This window comes from Papaver somniferum, chromosome 6 (genome assembly GCF_003573695.1).
Source record: "Papaver somniferum cultivar HN1 chromosome 6, ASM357369v1, whole genome shotgun sequence".
Classification (NCBI taxonomy): Eukaryota; Viridiplantae; Streptophyta; class Magnoliopsida; order Ranunculales; family Papaveraceae; genus Papaver; species Papaver somniferum.
Genome location: NC_039363.1, coordinates 82,550,640 through 82,578,330, shown reverse-complemented (window position 1 = coordinate 82,578,330; position 27,691 = coordinate 82,550,640). Strand labels below are relative to the sequence as shown.

At 35.9% G+C, this 27,691-nt stretch overlaps 2 protein-coding genes across 2 annotated transcripts; one reads left to right on the top strand and one right to left on the bottom strand.

Annotated features, from left to right (window-relative positions):
- Positions 1–9,569: 9,569 nt before the first annotated feature.
- LOC113290991 lies at positions 9,570–10,881 on the bottom strand. The gene is made up of 2 exons (XM_026540572.1): positions 10,143–10,881; positions 9,570–10,081 (listed from the first exon to the last, which is right to left on the bottom strand). The coding sequence occupies exons 1-2, from the start codon at positions 10,879–10,881 to the stop codon at positions 9,570–9,572; spliced, it is 1,251 nt and encodes a 416-aa protein (XP_026396357.1).
- Positions 10,882–25,925: 15,044 nt separating this feature from the next.
- On the top strand, positions 25,926–27,478 carry LOC113288181 (fasciclin-like arabinogalactan protein 1). The gene has a single exon (XM_026537136.1). The coding sequence runs from the start codon at positions 26,030–26,032 to the stop codon at positions 27,257–27,259; it is 1,230 nt and encodes a 409-aa protein (XP_026392921.1). The 5' UTR covers positions 25,926–26,029; the 3' UTR covers positions 27,260–27,478.
- The last annotated feature ends 213 nt before the right edge of the window (positions 27,479–27,691 follow it).

Sequence of the window (27,691 nt, the reverse complement as noted above, 5' to 3'; positions counted from 1 at the left end):
TTGCAGAGCAGTGTACGTTCAAATTTGCTTTTGATGAGGTTATATGCGTTGTGGTTCCATTAAATGTTTGTCAGATTGTACTTGGTAGTCCTTACTTGTGGGATCGAGATGCGGTTTACATAGGAGAGACCAGAAGTATACCTTTACCAAAGACGGGAAAGCTTTTGTAATACGAGCTATAGACTCTCCTCTTGAGGGAGCGAGATTGATTACGGCCACTCAGGCTAAATGGTTGGTGAATTCTAGTACGAAGTTCATTCTCCTTGTGAACCATTCTCTTGATGAGAAGCCGAGTAGAGTTTGTTTGGAAACCCTAACCAAACAACAAGAAAACGAACTAGGAAGGTTGAAGATGTTTGAACCACCATTACTAGATAATGACAGAGATGATAAGATAATCTTGCCACACATGGAAGACTTGTGGTTTGATATAGAAGAACCACTCGAAGAGGATTGCATTACAGAGCGAAGAGTGATTAAGATAAGACAAGAAGATAAGGATTCTTTTCTAATTGGAAGTCGAAGTAAAGTTCCTAGTAAGGAGATATGGTTCAGCAGGGTGAAAGGAACTTTTGAGTTCCCGAACCTCCAAATATAACTTTCACAAGAGTTCAAGTTCTTGAATGGGGGCGCATGATACATGTGTATCTTTATCTCTCCGGGAACTAGTGATCCTCAAGATGGATTGAGGATATAATTATAATTTAGGAGGGATTACTGATTTAAGGCAACATTCCTATAAAAGGAAAATAAATTCCTAAGAGGTTTGGGAAACCAAACCAAAGTAAGGAAGTATTCCAAGATAAGGAAATACTTCATAGACAAGGTAATATTCCTAGAAAGGGAATTCCTAGAATAAAGAAATGGATTCCTATAAGGTTTGGGAAACCGCTAAAGCTATAAATAGAGATGTTTATCTCATAGCTAAAGATATCTAGTGTGTGGTTTGTGATACAGACACACCTAGATCAGATAGAGAAGTTTGTGAGGCAATTAATTATTGTAAAAGCAAACTTAGCAAAACAGTTTAAGGTTGATCCACTGTTTAGAGATATTGTGAGCGTAAAAAAGAGAGAATTGTAATCGTTTTCTTTTTCATAATCTAGAGAAGATATATTTCTTCGGATCTAGTTTCTAGTGTGCTCTGATACCAACTTGATACATATTGATCTATGTACCTTGGTGAATATTATTATAGAGGCGGAATTCAGAATAATAATAGACGAAAACTATAAAACAGAACACACTAGAAACCATGTTCGAAGAAATATATCTTATATAGATTATGAACAAGAAAACTATTACAATTCTCTCTTTGTTACGCTCACAATCTCTCTAGGTAAATAACCTTAAAATATTTTCTAAGCTTGCTTTTACAATAATTAATTGCCTCACAAACTTCTCTCAAGGTGATTTGTCTCATAAACCTCCCTCTATGATCTAGGTGTGTCTGTATCACAAACCATACTCTAGATATCTTAGCTATGAGCTAAACATCTATATTTATAGCTTTAACGGTTTCCCAAAACCTTCTAGGAATCTATTTCCTTATCTAGGAATAATACCTTTTCTAGGTATATTTCCTTATCTAGGAATAATACCTTGTCTAATAAGTATTCCTTTTCTAGGTATATTTCCTTATTTATGAATAATACCTTGTTTAGGAATATTTCCTTATCAAAAAATCAGTATTCCTTCCCAAATTACATTTCTATCCTTAATCGGTCTTGAGGATCATTAGTTCCTGGAGAGAGGAAGATACATATGTATCATTATTTCAAGTAAACTCATAACCTGTGAAGTCCAAGTCTAAAAGACCAGCATTATCTAAAATGTGTTTATAATAAACACAATTAGCTCGTTTAAAGGGTTGGCCTCCTTGTTTTTCTGATTGATCAAAGATCATATTCATATCTCCTATAAGAATCCATGGTAGGTTTTGCGAGTTAACTTGATCTGCTATTACACTAAGATAGTCCCAGGCAATATTTTTATTTGCAGGATATGGATTACCATAGAAACATGTTAACAACCATTTCTTTGACTCAGAGTTGGTCTGCATCAGAATATTAATCATATTTATATTCCATTGGATTATCTCAAAATGAAATAAAACGATCCATGCCACAACTAATCCTCTTGCTAAGCTAATGGGATTGACTATATGAATGTTTGAGTAATCCTTAAGAAGAGATTTCACTAAATGAGGCTGTGATTTTGTCTAATAAAGGAAGAGAATTTCAGGTTTGTCAGTATTGATTAATTGATGCAAGTAATTTTGTGTGAAAGGGTTACGACAACCCTGAACATTCCATGCTATCAATTTCATAATTGATATTGATATAAATCATTGGTTTAGAGGGTACTAATTGATATGAATTCTAAGAAGTTGTAGCTAAAATTGACAATAATTTAAAAGCAGAATCAAGCAATTAAGTAAGGTAAAGGAATAAGCTAACAATATAATAAGAGATTTATAGAGTGGATGCTATGATAACTAATAACAGAAAACTTGTAAATTAACAACTGTAAGTTTAATGAAGTACCCGTGTCTCCTCCTGTTGCATGGAATTGGGGTATAACCTTTAGATAGAGATTCACGTGCAAGTATATTGGACCCCTGTTGATCAATTTTGTAAAATTTCTTCATCCAAAGAAGGAATAGAACCAATGTGTTCAGAAGATGACGAAGAAAGGAAATATGAAACCATTATTTTAAAAGTCGATTTTGGCTGAGTGATCGGCGTTTGAAAGGAAGATGCAATAATGATCTAGGTATCAAGATTAGGAGAAAAGGGAATTGCTGAAGATGAGGATAAAATGGAATTAGGGGAAACAAAGGAATCCCTAATATTTTCAGAAGATGAGAATGAAAGTATATGTTCACTGATATTCGGGATGGGATTCTATCCTGCTGAACCGGGTTAATGATATCATGAAGAAGACCGACCTCATTTTGAAGAACCGATTCGAAAAAATTTGCAACTTCCAAGACTCTGAAGGTCTTTGAGTTAGCGTATTGGAAGGTAAAGGTATAAAATCCTCAGCAGCTGTAAAAGGGAAAGTTCTTTTACCAAGCACCGAAGACTTCATATCCTCATCTATAATAAAGCGACCTAAGACTTCATATGTAAGAGGTTGAGAAATATTTTCTTCATGCACATAGGTTCTAAAGATATCATGAAAAGTTTCATGCACTCCTGAGATATGTTTCCACTGGAACTGGCTTTCCAGTACTATCAAAATTGTCTTTAGGGTTCCAAATTTGAACTAGCTAATTATTCAACCAGTTCATATCATCACTTGGACCTGGAGAATTTACTGAAATATGATAGATATCTTCAAATGGTCTACCTTTAAGAGTAGCACATGTATCAACTTTGTGACCAAAACACAAACAATGACTACAAAATTTGGAAGGAAGATTGAGATAGTTGAAGTAAATGGAGGTCACATGGTATCTTCCAAGTTTGACAAGAAGATGATCTATAAGTGGATTTTCTATGCTCACCCAAATTAAAACTCTCGGCAGATGATCTGACGACAAAATTTTAGAACCTAAGCATATTATGGACACTTGACCTATCTTATTGGCAATTAAGCCAAGCATTTCATGACTTCTATGTTCATGTTTGGCATTCGAGATATGAGCCCAAACCGGGATTTGTTTAACCTTGTCAGTAGAGATATTCATTCCTTGATAAGCCGTAGTAGCAGCTAGGACATTACCAAATGGGTACCAAGGTCCATTTGTAGAAATCCATTTGAAATCCTCTTCAGTACGAAAAGTGATGATGAAGAGGTTAGGGTCTACTTCCCTAATTTGAAATCCTAAGTTTGCTCCCCATAAATTATTTAAAGCACCCCTGACTTCCCAATGTTTTAGAGTAACCGTGGAGAATGCACTTCTTAGGATGATGTTTAGTTTAATGCCATAATCTCTAACATATTCCGGTGGTGTTGGAAGCAATCTTATGTTACTATGGTTGGCTAAACACTGAGCTAAAGATAAACCACTGAGATGTTTGTAGAGATTCATATGCTTTATCATTAGAAGCATAAAAGAAAGACACTAAAAGGAAAGGATACTAGAAAAGCATGGAACTTGATTAAGATATTGGGATATGAAAAATAGTAGGAATAGGAATATATAGAGAGGAAAAATTTAAATGTTGTGTCAAAAAGTAATGTTAAAAGACCCGTGAAAGATTGTGAAAAACGAAAATAAAGTATCGAGGAATGTAGCCTATCCTTGAGAAACAACAATGTATAATTCAAACATAAAAAGTGTTTAAGGTACTAGGTTGAAAATTATCTCTTCTACTTTGACTGTACTTATTTTGGTCAAAGTAACGTCCTAGGATCAGAGTTTAGCTGAATCAATCTGGTTTGAAGATGACCTTACTAAAGAAAAAAGTTTTAAAAAGAAGAGATTAATTAACTGTTCTTTATTTGCTCTATGGACAATAACTAGACATGTAGGATTTGAGAGGTCTTGGGATATGAGACCAAGAAAGAAGGAAAATTTTCTAGCTAAAGGTTAAGATTTTGGGAGGTTCATGTCAAGATCCAATGTTTAAAAGATATTGGATTTGAAATACCTTGGAAAATGGTACACCTAGTAAAACCGTTAGACAAGGTCCATCAAAGATTTAACAGAGAGATTCTAGGTAAAGGACTGCACATTTTGTATGATATGACTGAACAAGACCTTTTATATTTTTTGAGTATATTGTATCTTATAAAAAGCTACACTGATTGTTAAGAATTACGGGAATAGGTTTGTAAAATAGTTTTAAAGAATACTTATTGTACTAAAGGCTCATTAATAGGTACTAAGAGAAGATGGTGTCTACGGGTATATATCAGTAAGACCACTAGCTTTGTATATTATAAAATGTGCATTAAGAATAATAAAATGAGTAGATTATTTTAATTTTTTCAATTTAATAATTCCAGGCTTGACATGGCAATGCCTATGGATTCAGCCGAGCAATTTTCTAACAATTATATAATCGAATTTTTGAAGAAAAATAAAATCAGATGAGTAAAGATGTCTTTTGGCAAGAGATATGAAGCAAGAAAGGAACAACATATCCGAAACCATTTGATGCCTGCCTGATTTTCTCTCTTGGTTCAAATTTTAAGATGCATAATTGACAAAAAAAAGTACCGCTCCTCATTAATTCCATGTGGATTGTGTTCTTGCTTACTACATTGGTGAGACAGCTATAGATTGGCTCTATCTGGGTCACTAGTTCTCCCAGTTTTTCTTTCCATTGTACACTATTAATTGTTGCGATGATATCCTCTCCTCACTTGTTTGGATTCTGATTCAGTTGACTTTGATTTCCCTGCAAAGGCCAAAGCAATTTCTGAGAATCAAACTAGTACGAGCTAAATTAGTCACCTTATTCCATGTTTCAACTGTAGTTGTAGAAAGTAATATATCCTACATCTAGCATTCAAGATGAAGTAATTGCAATATAAATAAGTAAAGAGACACACAAGAACACAAGATATACGTGGTTCGGTATGATTACCTATGTCCATGGGGGTGAAAGGATGAATGTTATTATTTCTTCCAAATTACAAAGATGATAGATCTCAACAATACTTAGTCTCTCTCCTTACTCATACACTCGCCATAACATGCCTTTGTCTCAACAAAAGGGTGTGTACTTATAGGCTGAGATGCACATACAACAAGATTAAAGTGTTGATATTATTTTATCAACTTTGATGATCCTATCGGGTGATTGCTGATGTCTTCTCCCGCCACTAGATGTCCTTTCACCTGAAGAGTATACCTTTTGATATGTCATCGCCTGATATAAGTGTCTCATCCGATGTGGATTAATTACCCGATCTGATCCTGTCATCCTTCTGACTTCGGGCCCATCATGACTTGACTCTCCTGCTCCCCACGCGTGCTCGGTCAGTGGCATTTAATACCTTATCTCCCGATACACGCTACTATGTTGGATGCGACACATGCTTCACACATGTTCGCTTCTCACGTGGGTGTGGTAGATTTCTCTTTTACTGTGTCGAGGCCGAGAAGTTGATTCCATGATTTTCTCCAATCAATCTTTGGGTACATTCTAGCTTGAGATGACGCTACCTCCATCTGCCGATATTTAGCTATTACAACAACAATGCTTATTTTTATTGTTCCTACTGGTCGAAAGGTCCAATTGGTTGGTTACATATTGTTTTGGCCTAGTGATATTATGAGCTTGTTATTCAGCCATATACCATTTCTACGTACGAGTTCGGATTCTAACTTTAAACCGGGTGAGTGACATGGAATAATCGTGGACGGTGTGCCTTCCATTTTTCCACTCCAGTGGATGACATATGGCAGCTTGAACAAGTGAAAAAAATGTGGATGTTATATTTGACACTTTGTCACCGAACTCAACCCCATGGGCTTGACCCGATTGTCGTTGTTCACGTGAAAATATCTAAGCTACATGGGTGAGCATTTGGCCCGAAATCCTTTGATTTGATCCGTACCAACCGCGTTTTTATGGATGTGTGCCCAAACCGTTCACTAATTGGATGCTGATGCTATTTTTAAAATCCAACAAATTTTGGATTGGGTGTGGGTGTAGTCTTAAAAATCTAACAAAAAAAAAATTATCTTCTTGTCATTTTCTTATATCGCACATTTAGGGCTTACAATTGTTTTTTTTCTTAATAAGCAAAGGCCTTCGAAAAGGCTAATAGTCCTCCTTGATTGTTGAAATAATCCAAACAGGGGGTTTATACCAGGACATGGTAGAATTATTTTGTTTTACACACTGGGAAAGTTCATGAGCTACTGAATTACAACTTCTAGGTTGAAAACTAAAAATACAAGCAGATAACTTAGATGAAAAAAAGAGAATGTCTTTAAAGATAGCATCTGTCCACGAATCCCCATCAAAATTTCCAGCAGCAAATTCGTCAATGAGAACTTTCTGCATCGCTTTCAATGATGATATGATTTAAGTGTTATTCTACAACTTTCTTCAGAACTACCCAGATTGCTCGTGCATCAGCTTCTTCAACAAAATGAACATCAAAGACTAAACAAGCACAAAAGGTTGCTTTTTTTGAGAAATCTCGCATCACATACCCTGCACCATTTTCTCCAGTAATATCATCAAAGGCACCTTCAGTATTACATTTAATTAACTAAAATTTTGGGGCATCCATTTATCACAAATACTAACATGCAAGGTAGGATGAATAGAACTACTATGATTCCTAGAATTTCTGGTGAGGAGCATAGCTCTAGTTCTAGCAAGGACAACAGTAAAGTTTTCCTTAATGTTTTGGAATATGTAATTGCTTCTACTAGTCCAGAGAAACCAAATGATGGCCACAAAGAGACATTGATTATCCTCAAATAATTTAGACTGAGAGTCAATTAACCAAAACAAGAGCCAAACAGTAAAAGATTTGTTTTGAAAAAATTGAGTATTAATGTGAAAATCAGAGATAAACCAGACTCTACTTGCAAAGGGGCAAGTGACAAAATCATGCATAATAGTTTCATGAGGATCAGAACACCTAGGACAATCCATACTATGCATAGGCATTCTAGTGTGAAGAACAGTTCTAGAGGACAAAGCATTTTTAGTTGCTCTACAAAGAAAGACCTGAATTCTGTAAGGAACTCTGACTTTCCAAATAATCTTCCAAAGGTTTTTACAAGGGTAAGGCCTAAGGCCTCTGAGCCCCAAGTAGGCAGATTTAGAGGAAAATTTGCCATTCTTTGAAGATCCCAAGCCCTCCTATCAGGGGTGCAAAGCTGGCTTAAGGGAATGTAGATAATCTTCTGAACAGAAGCATTATCAAAATGGGTGTTAAGTCTGGACACATCCCAACTCCTAGTATGAGAATCAATAAAATAAGCAACTTTAATACTAGGATCAGGAGGAACAAGAGAGTTGGGTGTAGCAGACCCTAGAGAAGGAATCAATTTATCACACCATGGGTCAATAAATTGACCATCCCCAACAATCCAGGGAAATAAAAGGTTTTATGAGTTCCTTTATGGCATGCAAACATTTCCATGTCCAAGAGCATTTGGAGGTGCATTTAGCATTTAAAAAATCAGTTTTAGTAAAGTACTTAGCCTTAAGAACAGTGGCCAGAAGACAGTTTGGATTTCCTAAGATTCTCCAGGCATTTCTAGCAAGCATTGCTAGATTGTTTAATTCAGCCTTTCTAAATCACATACCTCCCTCAGCTTTAGGGGAACATAAGACATCCCATCCAAGGAGGTGGAGCTTTCTATCTTTAGGGTCTAAAGTTTCACCCCACCAGAATTTGCAGAGGTGAGAATTCATTTGTTTACAAAGGCTTTTAGGAATAAGAAAAGCCCCCATTTGAAAAAGAGGAATGGCTTGACCAATATGCTTGATAAGGGTAGTTCTAGCAGCTTGAGATAATAGCTTATGAAGCCAGATAGAAATTCTGGCATCAATGGCTTGGAGAATACCCATATGGGTCTGAGCTTTAGAAGCTTGGAACACGGTGGGAGTGATAAGATATTTTTCTCCTAAATCTTTGCTTTCAATATCTAGAATATTAGGCAAAAGAGCTTTCCTATGTTCAGGGATTTTCCTGCTAAATAAAAGGCCAGATTTTTCAAAATTGATTTTTTGTCCAGAGGCAAGACAATACTTTTGAATATAATCTTTAATAACTTGAATTTTTTTTGTAGTAGCTTTTGAAAACAGAAGGGAATCATCAGCAAACAAAAGGTGAGTCATTTCAGGGGCCTCTTTGCAAACTTTTATACCTTCTAAGACACCTTTCTTTTGCAGACTATCAATATAAGAAGAAAGAGCTTTGGAACAAATGATGTAAAGGTAGGGAGAGAGAGGGTCCCCCTTCCTTAACCCTCTTTCAGGTTAGAAGAAACCAGTGGGGATACCATTAATAAGGACATAATAAGACACAGTAGAGACACACTGGTTTATCAGTTTAACCCAGTGATTGGAAAGACCCATTTTAGTTAAAACTTTTTCCAAAAAATCCCATTCAAGCTTATCATAAGCCTTAGACATATCAAGTTTAATAGAAGTTATGCCCTCAACTTTGTCATTATGATTGTCAGCATAAATGGCCTCATTAGATAGCAAAATATTATCAGAAATGCTCCTCTTAGGGATGAAAGCACTTTAATTTTGAGAAATAATATTGTTCATAAAAGGTTTCAGTCTATTAGTCAGAGTTTTGGAAAGAATTTTGTAAATGAAGTTACAAAGGCCAATAGGCCTATACTGGGTTACCAGCTCAGCAAGAGGGAATTTGGGGATGAGGGCTATGTTGGTATGATTAAAAACCTTAGCAATGTTACCTGTCCTGAAGCAGGTTTGAGTCATATCAACAACAATATCACCCACTATATCCCAGTGTTTTTGATAAAACAAGCCTTTAAAACCATAAGGGCCTGGAGCCTTTTTTTTCCCCATTTGAAAGACAACATTCTTAATTTCCTCTGGGGTCAGAGGAGTATTTAAGGATGCATTGTATTCATCGGAGAACTTAACAGGAAGGTCAGCAAGGATTTAATCCTGAAATTGCTGAGGTTGGGAGGAATACAGGCCTTTGAAATAATCTATGAAAGAATTTCCAATACTATCTCTATCAGTTAGAATAGTATTCAAAGAGTTCTTTATCCAGCTAATAGCATTTCTTTTTCTTCTAAAGAGAGTTACTCTATGGAAATATGGTGAATTTCTGTCACCTTCCAAGAGCCAGACTTCTCTAGATTTGTCCTTCCAATATAATTCCTCCAAGTTATACAGATATTCAAGTCTAGCTTTAAGTCTAGAAGTATTACTGGTGTCAGTAGGAATAGAGACTTGGAGGTCAGTCAACTCTTTCCTAATGGTAGATATATTAGTTTGAGTATTACCAAAGGAAGATTTATTCCAATCTCTTAATCCTTTATTAGTACTTAAAATCTTGGCTTTAAGTTTGTAGGCTGGGGAACCTACCACATTAACAGACCAAGAATTAACTATAATGTCTCTGCAAGTAGGATCCTCTATCCACATGGCAATGGTCAGAAGAGTCCCTAGGAAGATTGTTAACATAAAGTTTAGGAAACAGATCTTCAGCAGTTTGGTTAATCAGACATCTATCTAATCTTTCCAGGATCAAGTCAGGGCCTTGTTGCATATTATACCAAGTAAACCTAGGACCAGAAAAACTAGGATCATACATATTAAAAATAGTACAAAAATTCCTAAGGTTTTCGAAATCAGGATCATCTACTTCTAGACCACCATTTTTGTCTTCAGTACCTAATAGAGCATTGAAGTCTCCTATAAATAAAACTGGTTCATCTAAAGAGGAGGTATTCTGTTGACATTGTTGTTCCCAAAAGGCTTGCTTTAAACTACTATTAGGTTCTCCATATATGAAATGAATATGACAGGTCTTGGAATGGATGATGTCAGTAGAAGTAACATAGATGCCCCTCAGACTGGATGAAATAACGTTTAGGTGAACCTCCTTCTTCCAAGCAAGAGCAAGACCACCACTTCTACCAACACAGGGTACATTAAAAGTACAAGTAAATCCCATGTTTCTTAATTTTCTAGTTGCCATGTCTTTATTCATTTTAGTCTCAGACAGGAAAATAATGTCAGGGTTGACATTCTTACAAAGTAAGCTAAGCTCCTTATTAGCAGATTTTTTACCAAAGCCACGAAGGTTCCAGGCAATCAGATTGACATTATTGACAGGAAAAAGATTTATGGTATTTTGAGCAATATCAATAGAAGGGGTAGGGTGAGGGTAGTTTACCTGGGTGGTAGAGTCAGATCCACCATCAAGAGAAGCACTGGTACCATCACCACTTTGAGAAGCCATTTGGGAGGAATCGAGACTACAACTGGTAGCATTGAGAAGGGAATTATTGCGGACAACATTGTTGCTTGGGGAAGTGTCAGCAGGTACATTATAGCTCCCAAAAGAGTTAAGGATTGGTTGGGTGTTGATAGAACAAGTTGAGGGATCAATTTATGGAAGTTCCCCCAATTTGGTAATTGGAGGACATAGCTGAGCATAATCAGGTTCAGTAGAGATTTGTTCTCCAGGGATAGTTGTTATACTAGTCAAACTAGAATTAGCTCTGGTACGTTTCCGTAAATCAGCTTTGTGATTAATCTTTCTTTTGAGGTTTGCTAGAGCATTTTGTTCTGCAGAATTAGTTGTTCCTCTGGTGATGATTGGGCTGGTATTTGGGATAGCAACAATTTTGAATCTTCTTGAAGAATTGGTGGTACGAATCGGACCACTAGGAGTTGTCTCAGAACCAAAGATAGAAGCAGCAACAGTAACATTTTGATTAGTAACTTTCTTTAGAACAATTGGTAGGTCATTCTCTAACTGGGTCATATATTTCTGAACAGGAATCCAAGATCTTCAGAGTGGTGGATCTGTTCACGAAAGGGCCCATTTTAAAAGTATTTGATAAGCTCTTCTGAAAACTATTTTCCATCCTTTGATTTATAGCTTCAGCTTTTCCTTTATTGCACGATTCAATAGCAGTTGATTCAATCTGTGTTTCTGGTATAACTTCAGTTTGCTGCATAATAATATCAGTAATGATAATAGAGGAGGAATAAACTTGCTTGACTGCAGGAGGCATCATTAACTTTGAGACAGCTGGGAGGGTATTGTTGCTGTAGTGAGCATCAATTTCTTTGATTTTTTTCTGCTTTAGTTTTCAAGCAGGGAAGTTTTGATCTTTATGATCAAGAATGCGACAAGAGGTGCATAAATATCTTGGAACTTTGATATTTCTGCATTCAATCAGGAAAGGTTCACTTCTACTACTTGTAAAGATAGGGATACCTGTTGGCAAAGCTTTTTGCACTGGGATTCTAATTCATACTTTGACATTCTTCATAAGAGGATGTTTACCAAAAGGATTTTGGGCTTCAATCAGTTCCCCCATGTTGAGGGTTAGTTTCTGGAGATCTTCGAATTCAGTAAATTCATTTGGAATGTTGCATAAAATGAACCACATGATTTCTTCATCAAATATGAGTTGATGGTTTGGAGGCCAGCCTTCCACAGGAACAACTTTTAGCACCATTAGATAACCACAGACGAACCAAGGTTTTTGAGAATTGATTATGTTAAAATCTTCTTCAGATAGATAACGGATAAGAACTTTGTTTTGCTGGCCATTAAAGGTAGTAATGGTTGGGTGTTGAGCTAAAGGCCAGTTATTACAGATATAAAATCTGATGGAAGAGGTTGGGATCAACGTTTCACATCAAGCATATCCCACCATACACCATTTCCAATTGGTATCAGCTTCGGCTAAGACAACTTTCTTATCAATGAAGACTGGTTTAGTAAGAGAAGATGGTAGAGTTAGTTTCTCAGTCATTTGAGCAGAAAGGGTTTGAATCTCTTGGTTCAGGTTTTGAGTGTTCTCTGAGGGGTGTGAGATTTCCATCATGTAAGAGAATCAGATATATATGAATATGGATTGATGGAGATCAGGTTTCCAAGTAACTAATATAAAAAACAAGTGTAGAGAAAGGATCTCTTGTTGGTACTGTTATGATATTGGATGCAGACAATATGAAGGAAGGATAGACATGTGGGTTTTGTTTGTATTTGAATTTGAACCTTAAAAAGGGAATGGGAAAATTGTTGACTATGGGCTGTGAAAATTCCAGGAGAAAATTGATGTAAGTTAGTTGTAGTTGTGCTGCAAAGTTTGCTTTGGGTAGGGGAGTTAACATATGGAATGTCACTTTCATATCCAAGTTTTATGTGTATTATTCGAGTTAGAGTATTCACGTGAGTATTGTGGAAGGAAAACCACATATGGACAGACCCAATAATACATTGTTGGATCTTCTGAAATAGGTTGGATTGGGAGTGCATGACATGGATTGAGGTTGTTGGATATTTATGGGATTTGTCATTTCTTGGGCTGACGTTTAAGTGATGATGTAAACTGCCAAATGTAATAATGGTAGGAAAATGGAGGGAAAGTTTATGTTAGGGTGGATGGTTAAAAGGACTAATGTTGAGGGTCCATTGAGTGTTTTGGTTCAATAGTAGAGCTAGTAACACATCTTCCTGACATGCCCCAAATCGCAATGGTGCCTCCCAACTGATGCTGCCTTCTTCTAGTCTGCATAAAACATAAAATTTTAATTAGACCCCAAAGAAAAATTTCAAAGTTTGGTAACCCACCAAAGCCTCCCTTAATGGAAGTTCCAAGGGGAGTAAAAGCGATAATAAAGATTAGGTGTTGAAAATAGGTCTTGATAGGGTAATGATGGTTATTAGAGTGAAGGGGGTACGCATGGCTTTGAATGGGTGTGGTAAACAAAGAGACATGACGGTTAACTAAGCGCCATAAATGGAATTGAATAGACACAAATGGGTATTTAAATGGGTAATTAGCAGAGAGGTTATCATTTTGAGAGTAGTTTTCCTCAGAAAAGGAAAGGTTTAGATTAAGGAGTTTAATTGAAGAAAATGGCTGATCTTCCTGGTCAAAATTTCCCAAACAGCAATGGTAACCTTCCTGTTGCACCACCTGAGTCTCCTGAATATTCCCAAGCAAAGTAATTAATTCCTTCTTTGAGTTTGAGAGATTTGCAGAGATTGAGAGATGAAACTCAGTCTGAAATTGATCGTCGTATACAAGCACAAATACATCAAAGAGAAGAAGAATAAGCTGCTCGTCTCATAAAAGAGCGAAGAGTTGAGGCTCTCTATTCTGCATGGCTACCCAAATTCTTAGCATGGCGAGAAAGAAAGGATGAGGAATGGGCAGAGAAGCATGCCAAAGCCCCCAAATATGGAAGTGCAACTGAGAGTGATTCCGAGGCTTCTGGCGGATTTGAGTATGATGTAGAAGAGGTGAACACCAGTGACCTCGAATCTGATGCTGCATAGGATAAGCGTAGGATGGAGGTTTATCATGAAAGGAAGTTGAGGAGCCAATTCGATTACGAACTTGCCAACCCCAAAATCTTTGCACGCACCATGAGTGAAGGTGAACCAAGCATGATAAGGGTAAGCAGACGTATTGCTGATTCGGTTGATGAGGAAACTGAGGATGATGAGGGGGAATCACATGAGGACAGTGATGAAGAATCGTCTTCCAGTGGGACTTCACCTGCTCCATCTGACAGTGGTGATAGCGAGCGTTATAAAGAAGAGGAATGAGATACTGATGAAGAGTATTTGTGGTAATCTCTTCAGAATTACCAGGGAAAGCTAGATTTTTAGGTTTTGCATAAATCTTGAAAACGATCAACAAGTTTTTAACAAAACAATTTCTCTGGTAATTTTTATTCTTCCTTACTTTTTTGATGGTGATGCAGATGGTGTGAAGTTTCTTCTTCTCTTTTTGGTTGTAAGTTCGGTCGGCTTTTTCTCTAGTTCTTTTAAGTTTGTGAAATAGATCAGTGTTGATGTTAAGGGGGGTGTTTATTTTTGTGGGTGTATAGCTAGAAGGGTTGCAGGAGTTTTGATGGATGTTGTGTGGACTTGTAGTCAATGGGGCTTGATTGTTGGTATCTGGATGTTTGTAGTTGAATTTGGTACTTTGGTATTTTGAAATTCCAGTGATTGGAAAGCTTGGTTTGATTTAATGTCTAATGAAACTCTGAAAATTTTTAACGTTGAACTTAAAGAAATGTATGCAGTTTATGTCAAGCAACTCTTTAAGGTAATTGTAGTTCTTAGTGTTTGAAACAACTATGTTTAATCCTGATTTTCTATAAGAAATTGTGGTAAGAAATAACAGGGATTTGTAGGTGAGGTAACTGCTAATGAGAATAACAAAGAGAATGAAAGATTGATGAGTGATAAAAAGATTAAAATTAGGAATAAGATTTTCAGGGACATGAATGTAGGAAGAACTAGTATGCAAACGCCAGGGTGACGTTGCATAGCTCACAGGAGAGAGGTTTTCCTTATTTAGGGCTTACAATTGAGATGCAAATTCAAGTCTTTTATTTTTCCTTTTTCTTGACAAAAAGTCAGTATAGACCGAGAGAAAATCATACTAAAAAACCGCCACACATAATGCCTCTTCCTGCACGTTTCCCGAAAGACTGGGCCCACAAAAACCCATAAATTAAAAGAAAAATTGTGAATGACGGTTTTGTCATGGTTTTTTTTCCATTCATAGAAAACCACTGTTTTCTTGATTGGTCATTGTATTCAGGCCAATGCTCATCCCCACTAAGTTATATGAAGTCGTAATGCTTTTCACTCTCAAAAGAGTTATCCCAACATGCCATGGGAAAATGTGGGAGCACAAGCAACTCAACCAGTGAAAGCGCCGCGCAAGGCAAGGACAAAGTACAAGTGAAGTATTTATTTCCTGGAACATATGCTCATTCATTGTGGGCTTATGGATCAACTTCAATCAAAAATAGCGATCTTTTAGTAGTATTTTAAATGACATTCTTCTCTCTAAATCAGAATCTTCTTTTTTCCTCAAACCACACCGACACTACAGCTAGATTGGGGATGTTCTACATGGATATCTGATCATTTACAATATTGGATCGTTTATCTAGCAGAGTGGGTCATACTTATACCTAATCATTTCTTTTTGATTATTACAACTAAGGAAACGAAATTGCAGCCATGGGAAATATAATGGCGATGACTGATGAGTTAATCATTCTTATACCTTTGTTAATTGCCAGCATTTGTACTGTTATTGTTGGCGTAATCTTAACTATTTATCTATCCAGTGAACATGAGTTGTAATGTGATGTTGTTCCTTAATTCTCTTGGAAGATACCTTTAATTCTTCTTCTCCTTCTTTGAATGTCTTTCTCTTTTGTCATGTTACTTGCGTTTCCACTTGGTTTCAAAAGAAAAAATAAAGGACAAACAAAGAGTGGGGAAGACAATTTATTTGATTGCACCTTTATTAGTATTTTATTTAACTTATTAGTACTGCTAACTTACGAGTAGATACATACAGCTAATAAGCTAACATACCTATCATTTTCATTGTCATTTTATCATCATCAAGTCTTGAGCAAGCTAACAAAGTATAAATGAATACTAGGGGTGCACATACCCTACCCATATCCGCCAATCCTACCCTACTCGCCAGTGTTTTAACCGTATCCTATCCTATCCACTATTTGGCGGGTAGGGTAACGGGTAAAGATTTTCTTAACCGCCGTTAGATGGGTAGGGTGACGGATAAAGCTCGAAATTATCCTACCCTACCCGCCTACCCGTCTAATACTGAAAAGACAAAGTAACCCTTGTATTGTTTTCTCCTCCTGCCTATTCTTTTGTTATTTTAAAATATAATAGGGGTAAATTCAAAGTAAATGGATTTTCTCTATCGAACCATTTCATCACTTTTCATTTGAACCATTTTTCTCTGTTTTCATTCGAAGTAGCGAAGTGGTGATTTTCTGTAGAAGAAGTGAAGTCTGGGTTTCGATCTGAAGCTGAAGATGTAAGTGATTTGTGTGTTCGATTTGTGTCTTATGTGTTTGAATCTATTTTTTGCTCATTTCAATCCACTTTCTTTATCTCTGCAGAAGAGAATTTAGGGTTCTAGGATGCAAGTGCAGTTTGAGGTTTTGAGGGTTTCGATATGAAGATGTAAGTGTTTAAAGATTTCAATTTGTGTTTTGATTTGGGTTTCAATCTCAGTAATCATCTCCGTCTTCATATGAGTAATCAGTTGAGTAATAAGATCTAGGAATTTAGCTGAGAAATCAACATGCATGTTAACTGATTGATGAATTTCTCGTAGAAATTTACTCAAACTTAATAGTTAAAACCCATGTCTTTAAATGTAAAAAGTTTTAATATTTCAAACGGGTACTAAATCTATTTTTTGAATGCCAATTCGGTATTCAAAACTCCTTTTGGAAGCCAATAATGTAGCATTTTCTGTCTTGCAGCTCATTACCTTTGTACATTAGTTGAAGAACCCTTTTCCTTTTCGTCTCATTTGAGTTACCTCAAATATGTAAAATCATAAGAAACTGCAGTTTCTGTGGACTTTTCTAGCTTCTGTGTTTTTCTTGTGAGCCCTTTTATGCGCACCTTGATTCTTGTGTTAGCTTAGAAAAGAATATATCCACTCTACCATCTGGTTATGATGGACTTAGGTTTTGCTTACATCGCATCTTAGTGTCACATGTATTTTGCAGTGCCAACTCTTAATTGTAACGTTCGTTTTGTCGTAACAAATGTTTTATTATTGCAGATTCAAGGCGCGGTGTTTGATTTTCCAGAGGAGATTGCAAAGAAACTGTTTAGTAAAGAGATTCCTGCTGGGAACACCATTTCCAAGATCAGCAAGGTGGGTGGGTTTCTAAATGTTTGTCAAATGTCCTGCTACTACTGCTTCCATGTGAAGTTGTTGTTGAAGTTGGCTAACAAGCTAGTACAACCACTAGGTTAACAATGTTATGATGTTCGGACATTGTATTGTCATGTATATAGTGTAATACATCCTATGGAATTATTATTCAATTATCTGTATCTTAAGTTAAATGCATTTTTCGCTGATCGATGATTCACAAAAAAAAGTAATGAGAAAATGACCAAGAGTGCTTTCATATTTGCACTCTTGGTCATTTTATTTCTTTCTTTTTAGCCTTTGTTTTCTGCAGACCTTATTATTTCTTATATCTGGTCTAAACTTTGTAAATGTGATTGAATCATCTGCATTCGGATGTATCATGATGAAGGTTAAACTTATAGTTGTTTCTTATTTTTTTTGTAGACAGTAGACGGTAACAGTTGAAACTTCTGGCAGTCTGATGTACATGTATGTCATAATCAGAGGTAGAGTTGCAGGTACTTTGTGCTATTGATTGCATCTACTCATTTGTTCCCCAAAACTGAACTGAATTGAAGTAGGGTTTCAAGTTATATTTGTATACCTTACTCTTGTCAATCTCATATTCATCTTTCAGGGTCTCGTTGTCTTGGCCATTAATCTATTATTGCTCACTGTTTTGTTGTCTTGGAACATTGTTGCTCACTGTTTTGTTGTCTTGTCCATTAATCTATTGTTGCCTGCACGGTGTGATCGTAGTTTACTTAATACTACATACTTGTCTAGTTTTACGGTAAAACTTTACTTAATACTTGAAACCATTCAACTGAGTTTTATTTATGGTCTTATCATAAGACTCTTATGGGTTGTCAGTGCCAGTGCAGTTGAAAACACAACCAAAGCAAGAATTGCCAAAACAATGAAGCATGATAAATAACATGCTTCTTATTTTTCAACTGCCTATGCAACATGATAAATAACATGCTTTATTGATCGTCTCTTTTCATAATCTGTTAACATCATATTGTAAGAACATGTTGCATGTAGTAGGTGTTATGACTTATGTAGAAGATGTTACTTAAATACAACAAGTATTGGGGTGAGCATAAGAACATGAATCCTTTATTGTTTATTGTTGTGCTTTTTGACCCAAGAGAAAAGGAACGTGGACTGCAAGTAATACTAGAAGACCTGATTGTGCATGATATTCCTTGGATGAAACAAAGATTGGTAAACAATTGGTTAGATGAAGTGAAAAAGGATTTTAATGAATTATTCACAGCTTATAAGGCAGAATATATAGGTGTAGGAAGTGTGTTAGCCTCGTCGGAGTTCGTAGGTGATACTGGTGGTAGTCCTAGTCAAGAGAGTTGTATTTCTAGTTCTACGTCGCATAGAAAGAGAAGACATAAGGCCCATAGAGAAGAACGTAAAACCCAGTTATCTATAACGGAGGATGTTGACAAATCAGAGGTGGAAAGATACTTATCGGAACAGATTTACTCACCAACAAAAGACAATAAAAATGGTTCGAAGTTTGATATACTCACTTGGTGGAAAAGCAATGCTGCAAGATTTGATATTCTATCACTTATAGCAAGAGATATACTTGTTATTCCCGTCTCTTCAGTTGCAAGTGAATCTGCTTTCAGTAGTGGAAAGCGAATACTTGGTCATTTCCGAAGTTCTTTAAAACCCCGAACTGTGGAAGCATTGATTCTCCTACAAAACTGGTTAAGGACACCGATTGATATGGATCCATCTACATTTGGAGCTGAAGAGAAGGAGGATGACGTCTTAGAGTCAGGTATACAACTTTCCTACATTGATTCTCCTACATTTGTCAAGTCTCTGCTGTTTTCAGTTTCTTACAATATAGTATAACCATATGTATATTCCTGAATCTAAAGCTTAGAATATAAAGAGACGAGCATAAGCATAAGGATGTCAGACCAACAAGTGATGAGTTCCTTCAAAAGAAAAAAAATTGAAGCATATGAGTTCCTTAAATGAAATGAACAGAAACCAGTTTGAGACTGTCCACTGTTGTTTTTTTTTTTACCCATAAGATGGTCCATTCTCATCTGTAATTGCCACTCCTCTTCTAATGAGACTGTCCACTGTTGCGATTGCATGTTGAAATAGTGAACCAACCAAAAGTCTGAAACCTGAGTGCTCCTCTTCCCTCTCTCTTCTTTCTTTACCCATCTTGCATTTTGGAGATATTGTGATAGAACTATGGAATACAATTTTTCTTTACCCATATTGTATTCCATAGTAGGATGTTGGTATTATTAATTGATGTTGGTATTATGACTGAATTATGTTCTGATATTACTTGATATTGTGACTGAACCAAAAGTCTGAACTTGTTGTGATATTGTATTCCATAGTAGGATGTTGTGATATCTCTCTTCTAACAGATACAGAACTTGTTGTGATATTACTTGATGTTGGTATTATGACTGAACTTTGAATCAAATCATTCACTATTATGACTGAATCTAACAAGAGATAACTTGTATGCAGATTTATTTGGTGACCTTAGTACTTATTCCATCATCGTAGATGATGATTGAAGAAGAAGGTCAATATGAAGAGCTTTTGGTGATGATACTGTTATATGAAGAACAAGGTCACGTGAAGAACATGGAATTGGGCTGGGATTCATCGTCTATTTCAAAAAGAATACAACTCTTTTCTTGAGAATACTTTTGTTTGTACATTTTTTGTGGTTATGCTTTTGTTTCTAAATTCATCGTTGGTCTACTAGCACAACATCTATTTCTACGCTTAATCAAGTGATTACTAGATATACAAGTTATTCTGGTGCTTCTCTGTGGTTTAGCAGTACCATGGACCATCATTGTTGTGTTTCGCATGTCCATTGTTAGACATGTTTATACTTGTGGTTGAGGCTCTGTTGAGATGGCAGGAGCAGGCTTGAGCTGCTGCAATGGTAATGTTGGTGCTTGAAGTGGTTTCTGCCATTGGTTACAGGTAAGGAATTATGGAAGCATCTTAGATGGATCTGAAATGGGCACTGTAAAGAAGCAGCAGAAGACGGTGGTTACAAAAGGAGCTGAAATTTTGTAATGCAGGTGATATAGATGGTGCTTGGAGCTACATGGAAGAAGAATTGTGCTGGTGGTAGTAAACGGTTATACCCGCCATCCTACCCTACCCGACCCGCCAGAAAATGGGTTGGGTAGGATCTTATCCGTTTAATGGCGGGTAGGGTGGCGGGTAAAATTTTTCTTAACCGCCAGTAAACGGATAGAGTAACGGGTATATGTCATATCCTACCCACCCTACCCGTTGTGCAGCCCTAATGAATACTACTAGTTGGTATATAGACCTAATCACAGGGTATGGAAAAACAGCACTAGCATCCAAGACTTTACACCATTGACCCCAAAATGCACAACTTTCTACTAACAATTATCAATATATTAATCTTTCCATCCAAAATTAAACAAAAAGAAAATCTCTTTCGAGTTTTAACAGCAATGTACATTCGTCAATTCAGTTTTCCTCATTAAATTGGTTTAATAATCGAAAACTTGTATATAAGTATAACCATAAAAATAAGAGAAATTGGGTCAATTACCCAAATATTTTTAAAACATGGTGTTAATGGACGAGTAAAAATTAGTATGGGTGAAATGAACACCGAAAAAAATAGGAAGAATGAATCTGGATTCATTCTGGCTTAAACTTAAAAAATAGCGAGGGTGAAACTGGATGCATCCTGATGTAAATTAAAAATAAGAAAAAATATTTGAAAATGGGTAGGATGAAACTGGTTACATCATGGCTATTTTTACATTCTCGTCCATTTAAACAGTATCAAATTTTACATGTCTTTTTCACTCAGAAATTATCCTTATCGAGTTAATTGATCAATTTTGTGTAAAAATAAGGCTAAAAAATCATAAGGATTAATTTTGAGCTTGCTTAAAATCTTAAGTTTTCAGTAATCCAAGACCGGCAAATGTAAAGTATATCAATTATCTAAAATTAAATTAGTGTCGGCCGTCGGTGGAATATTTCCTTAACTTTTTGATAACAAGATGGTGGAACATCGGTTAGGTGCGAATGGGGTTAAAACTTTTGAAATATATATTCTAATTGTTTGTAATCTTGTCTTGTGCCACCCACCCCTCTTTCCCAGTTCTCACAGTCCCGGCCCATTGAAATCATTTTGATCTATTTTCCTACCATGGATGCTGGATTGCATGCAAAACAGTCATGCATATATATATATATATGTTTGAAGTTTATACCATGTAAACATGAAAGGATTGAATCAGTTGCTTGAAGTTTGAACTAGTTTCATTTACCTTGTGTGCTTTGGACTGCATGTCGCATTCTAAAACTGCGCCCACACGATTGCAATGAAACCGCGAAAAGATGGACCAATTGTCGGCGAAGCATCTCTGCTCCACAATAAGACATCATGTTCCACGTGTCAACAGCTAATATGATTACACTTATCACCAGCCTGGCACATTTGAGTACGTAGTCGCACAGAGCTGTTCCTTGGTCCCACAAGACCATAACCTCCACCCTCCATAACTGCTCACCCAATTAACCCTCGTATTCACTTGAAAACACGAGAATACCCTAGCATCCCATGTTTTTTTTGGTTCAACCGGTCTTCTCATTGTTTTACTGAAGAGATTTCAACTAGTCTTGTCCTGTCTTTGATGGTTTCGATCAGTCAATTTTTGATTGTACTGTTGATCAATGTTGTGACGGGCCCTTTGGATACAATACTGAGCTTATGTTTCTAGTACAGTGGATAAAAATGGGGTAAATAGTACACAAAATTGGTCATAAATACTAAAACAAATAATTTATGGGTGAAATAGATTTATAATTTTTGAAATTGTTTATATAACCAAAAATCAAAAATATATTGTTTAATTAGTCAATTTGGATATTTCACCCAGAATATTTTTTATTAATTAACTTGAACAGACAAATATGTCCGTATCTTCTTCAAATGGATAGAGTATTTTTACTAGGTTAGTAAATGTTGAAAAAAGAAAAACAGAGTACTCTGCATCTTTACAGAGTAATCTCCTTCTACGTATGCATAATTTCAGCCATTTCAGTTGATTATCGAGTCCAAAGGATATCATCACCAGTCCACCCACTTCCACGATAAACACTACTTCATGAATAACAGCAACACCAACTTCTACTTGATCTCGATCTCAGCAAAAAAGAAAATATGAAGTAACATAAAACAGAGCAATCTCAGCAAAAATCAGAGTAATCTTAGCAATATAAAACAGAGAAACATAAAACAGGGAAATCTCATAAAACTGAGTAATCTCAGAAAACAGAGTAGTCTCATAAAAAATAGTAATCTTAGCAAAAAACAGAGTAATCTCATAAAACAAAGTAACATAAAACAGGGTATATGGATACACCATACAACAATTGGAAAAAAAACACAGAGTAATCTGCAATCTCAGCAAAAACATAGCAATCTCCTTCAAAATCTAACAAGTGAAACAGTTATAGACAGGAAAATCAAGATTTTTCTCATACAAAATCTATATTTATGCACATGTGAAAAGAATGACAACAATACCTGTAAAAGTGCTCTCAAAGACAAACTACACCTATCATTTGTATACTTACATGTGTTTGGTCAAAGGTGGCATTTGATGTAGAACACCACAATCATGTACAACCCCTGCTTTATTGAATCTACATTCTTCATCTTTTTATCTTTCTTGCCTGTCATTTGGCATCTAAATTATAAGAATGTGAAGAATATGCAGATAAGTGATTAACGCAACAATCAGAAGTACCGTTTTATTGAAAGAAAATCAATTCAGAGTAAAGAGTACACACACAATTAAACTGTAAGCTTTAACTTTTATTAAAATCATCACAAAAACACAAACCTAACATGTGGAAGACGTAAATCAACATCAAGGTTTTATCATATCTTAAGTACCGTTATATTACATTCTACAACTAGATGAAATTGGTTTCATCCTGAGTATTTTGACGAAATTAAGTTATATGAATGAGTAAAGTATATGAAACTAGTTTCATCTTGAGTATTTTGACGAAAATACAATTATATATCAGTCTATAACTAGATGAAACCAGTTTCATCCTAGTATAACATGGATGAAAACAATTTCAGGTCAATCCAAAACAGGATGATATTGGTTTCATCCTAGTATAGCATGGATAAAAACAATTTCAGGTCAATCCAGAACTACAACTAGATGAAATTGGTTTCATCTTGAGTATTTTGACGAAATTAAGTTATATCAATGAGTGATCTATATGAAACTAGTTTCATCCTGAGTATATCACAGACTATAACTAGATGAAACCAGTTTCATCCTAGTATAAGATGGATGAAAATATTTTTCAGGTCAATTTAGAACATGATGATACTGGTTTCATCACAGACTATAACTAGATGAAACCAGTTTCATCCTAGTATAACATGGATGAAAATAATTTTCAGGTCAATCCAGAACAGATGAAACCAATTTCATGTTACTATCAAACATTGATGAAATCAATTTCAAAACAAACTAATTCGCTAATTTCATCACCACCATCATTTTTGAATGAACTTAATCATGGACATAGCCACCACTATTACAGAATCAAGTTTTATTTTACAATGATGGTATGAAAAGAATACCTAGACTTGCTTCACTGTGGATCAAAAAGGTGACAAGGGAACTAACCAGGATGCTATGATTGTTAGGAAGAATTTCTCTAAATTTCTGTAACGTTTAAGTGATTTTGTCCTGTCACGTTTTCACCTGCAACAAATTCACAAACAAATAATTGTTAAACTAACAAACACACAGATTCAAAATCAAAAAATGGTGATTGAATTGAGAGAAGATTGGAATTTAAATTGAGAGTTGATTGAAATTAAAAAAACAAACAACCAACTATCTGAAATTGAAGGTGTCTGAGATTGAAATTATAGGAAAAAAAAAGTCAGTGTTTACAACCGAAACTGATGTTTAAAGAAAATTAGGGTTGTAATTGAAATTGAAATCCGAGTTTCAGATGAAAATCAAACCCGATCTATCCAAACTCAGATTTTCTTTTTTACCTCAATATGACCAGAAATACAAAAACGAGAACGAATAAATCAAGTATCAAAAGCTTCTTTTCGGTGAAAAACAGATTCAATTACATCAAACTAAGATCAATCGAAAACCCTAATTGTAATATCCAAATGGAAATTCGATTTATATATTGTTTTGCTTGGAGTTAGTATAAAGATGGAAGAGTGTATGTGTTGAAACGAAGATCTACAGGAAGATGTGGGTTTGTAATCGAAACCAAATCAGGGACTCAATTGAAGTTAAAAAGGGAGAAGATGAAGAAAGAGTGATTTTGTTCTGTAACTTTCCATAAGAGATCGATATTGTCTAGAGAGGGAGAAGAAAAGTGAGGGTAATTTAGTCTCTCTCCATTAAAAGATTCCTTTAGACATTTGACCCAGGTCTAATTCCTACCAGTCCATATCACCCAAAAAACTTGTCGTTTTGGCTATATAACCCATTTTCTGTAAATAGTAAATATATGGGTAACATATAAATTATTGACTATTTCTATTATGATTCTTCCATGCCGTTGTTTTATATCTAATCAATCTCTTTGATTTCCGATCAATAGATGCTTAACCCCACGTGACCTCGTCATTTCTGCTGGTTTCAGTCTCTCGATAAATTGTACTACAGCAATATCTTAATTTCCTAGCGGCTTGTTTAAGGCTTCCTGGCTGCTTTAATTACTAACATGTCCTGCCGTTTCTTAGCTCTAAAGGACGCCGTTAAGGGCATCTAATGGGGAAGACCCACAGTATCTTTATAACTACCGGCAAATCTTAAGCTGCTTCTTCTTATGTCCAGACTCTAGCATTTAGGCCTCCCCCAACAGCACTGAGCCAGTCATAAACTGTACTCCTAAAATTACCTTCTCATATTGCATTAATCAACTCGATGAGTTATGTCGGTTGGTGAAATAACAATCGATCACTCTTTTTCATTCTGTACTAGCTAATCCGGCTAAGTTGGAGAAGTAACTGTTGGGCATAAAAATTGTGCTACTGAAGCCGAACGGCATACCCAAACGAAAAACGAGACGAGTCATGGACCTCATGGTATTCCAGCTGAACCAGGATAAATCAAAGTCCCGGTAGACAATCGAAGTCCCAGACATTTATCCACGAATTAATGGAAGTCAACTGAAGTTTCTTCCTTAAATGAATAAGTAATTAGTGGAAATCCTGACTCTCCCATTAAGGCAATAGTAGTAATCATAATCTGGTTATCTAGAACAACTAAAACATTTTAACTAAAAGGTTATTTTCGTCTAATCATCAAATACAAACGGTCAAAATACAAACAGAAGCAAATCATGTATTTCAGAAGTTTCAAAAAGAAATAATCATTTATGCTATTACCAATATCTCACACACATCCCCACCACAGAGTAGACAAAACACCAATGGCGGTACCCGTAATTACTGAAAACATGAAGCGTAATTTATAAAACCCCCCACATTCATTCCACTATACTTACTTCACTGGAGACTACTTCTAGACTTCACTCTTCTTCCACTTTACCCATCTCTCTCTTTCTGTTTCACATTTTCTCTCTCAAACTCTTTCAATCTCTTCTACACCAACAATGGAGATGTCCCGGATTTTAACCGGGGCTTCAATTCTCATCACTTTGACACTTCTAGTATCATCTGTATCAGCTCATAACATCACAAAAATCTTAGCTGAACACCCAGATTTCTCAACTTTCAATCACTACCTATCAGAAACACATTTAGCACAAGAAATTAACAGTCGCCAAACAATCACAGTATGTGCTGTTGATAATGCAGGAATGGCAGAACTATTATCAAAACATCTATCACTTTACGCTCTCAAAAATGTCCTTTCTTTTCATATCCTTCTTGATTATTTTGGTGCTAAAAAACTCCATCAGATTACCGACGGCACAGCTTTAGCAGCAACAATGTTTCAAGCTACTGGATCTGCAACTGGTTCAGCAGGTTTCGTCAACATTACAGATTACAAGGGCGGTAAAGTCCGTCTCGGTGCCGAAGATAATGATGGAACTCTAAGCTCGGAATATGTTAAATCAGTGAAAGAAATTCCATATAATATCTCAGTTATTCAAATCAGCAAGATCTTGTCTTCCCCTGAGGCTGAAGCACCGACACCCGGTCCTGCACAGGTTAACCTAACCGAGTTAATGTCGAAACAAGGTTGCAAAGTTTTTGCAGATTTGTTAGTCTCTTCAGGAGCATATGCTACTTTCCAAGAAAATGCTGATGGTGGATTAACTATCTTCTGCCCGCTGGATGATCCAATGAAAGCGTTTCAACCCAAATACGATAATTTAACCGATGATGGAAAAGTTGCTTTGTTATCCTATCACGCTCTGCCTACTTATAATTCGATGCAAATGTTGAAACAAAACAATGGTATTGTGAATACTTTGGCTACTGATGGTGGAAAAACGTATCAATTTACTGTTCAGAATGACGGTGAATCTGTTACATTGAAGACCAAAACTGTTACAGCGAAAATAACAGGGAAATTGATCGATGAAATGCCATTAGCTATTTACACAATTAATAAGGTATTGTTGCCTAAAGAATTGTTCAAGAAAGCTTTAGCGCCGACACCAGCTCCAGCACCTGCGCCGGAAAAAGCTGCCGATTCACCTAAAAAAGCTAAAGGTAAAGGTGATAAGGATGAGGATTTGGCTCCTGAGCCGATGTCTCCTGATGGTGAGCCAGCGGATCAAGAGGCTGATGATAACGGCAGTATTAGATCCAGTGGTGGGAGATGGGCTAGTGTTGTATTAGGTGTGTGGTTAGCAGCTTATCTGTTGGTGTAGGGTTTGGTTTTTCTTCCTCGTCATCTTTTCACGTGAAATAAGTAAGGCTTTTTTGTGCTTGTTAATCTTTTATTTCCGTGAGAACCATTGTAATATTTATTCTTACTTTTTAGTAAATTTATTTGTCGGTGTGATATTTATTTAGAATTTTCTCTTGGTTTTTTGCGACTTTTATTGTAAAAGGTTGAGTTGGTCAAAAATGATTATATCTTTAAATTATTTACTGCTAAAGTGGAAGATATATTTGCTAATCAGTTAATTTAGTCAAGCTCGAGTAATTTTGAAGTTAGTAATATCCAGGATTTATGGTAGTATTAGGGCGTAGTGTTGAATGATTAAACTTGGGCTGTAAAAGCTAAGGTACCCAGGGTCCTAGAGTTTCATGTCCTTAGAGTAATGTATTTTATAAAAAAATCCATGAAAGATATTTCC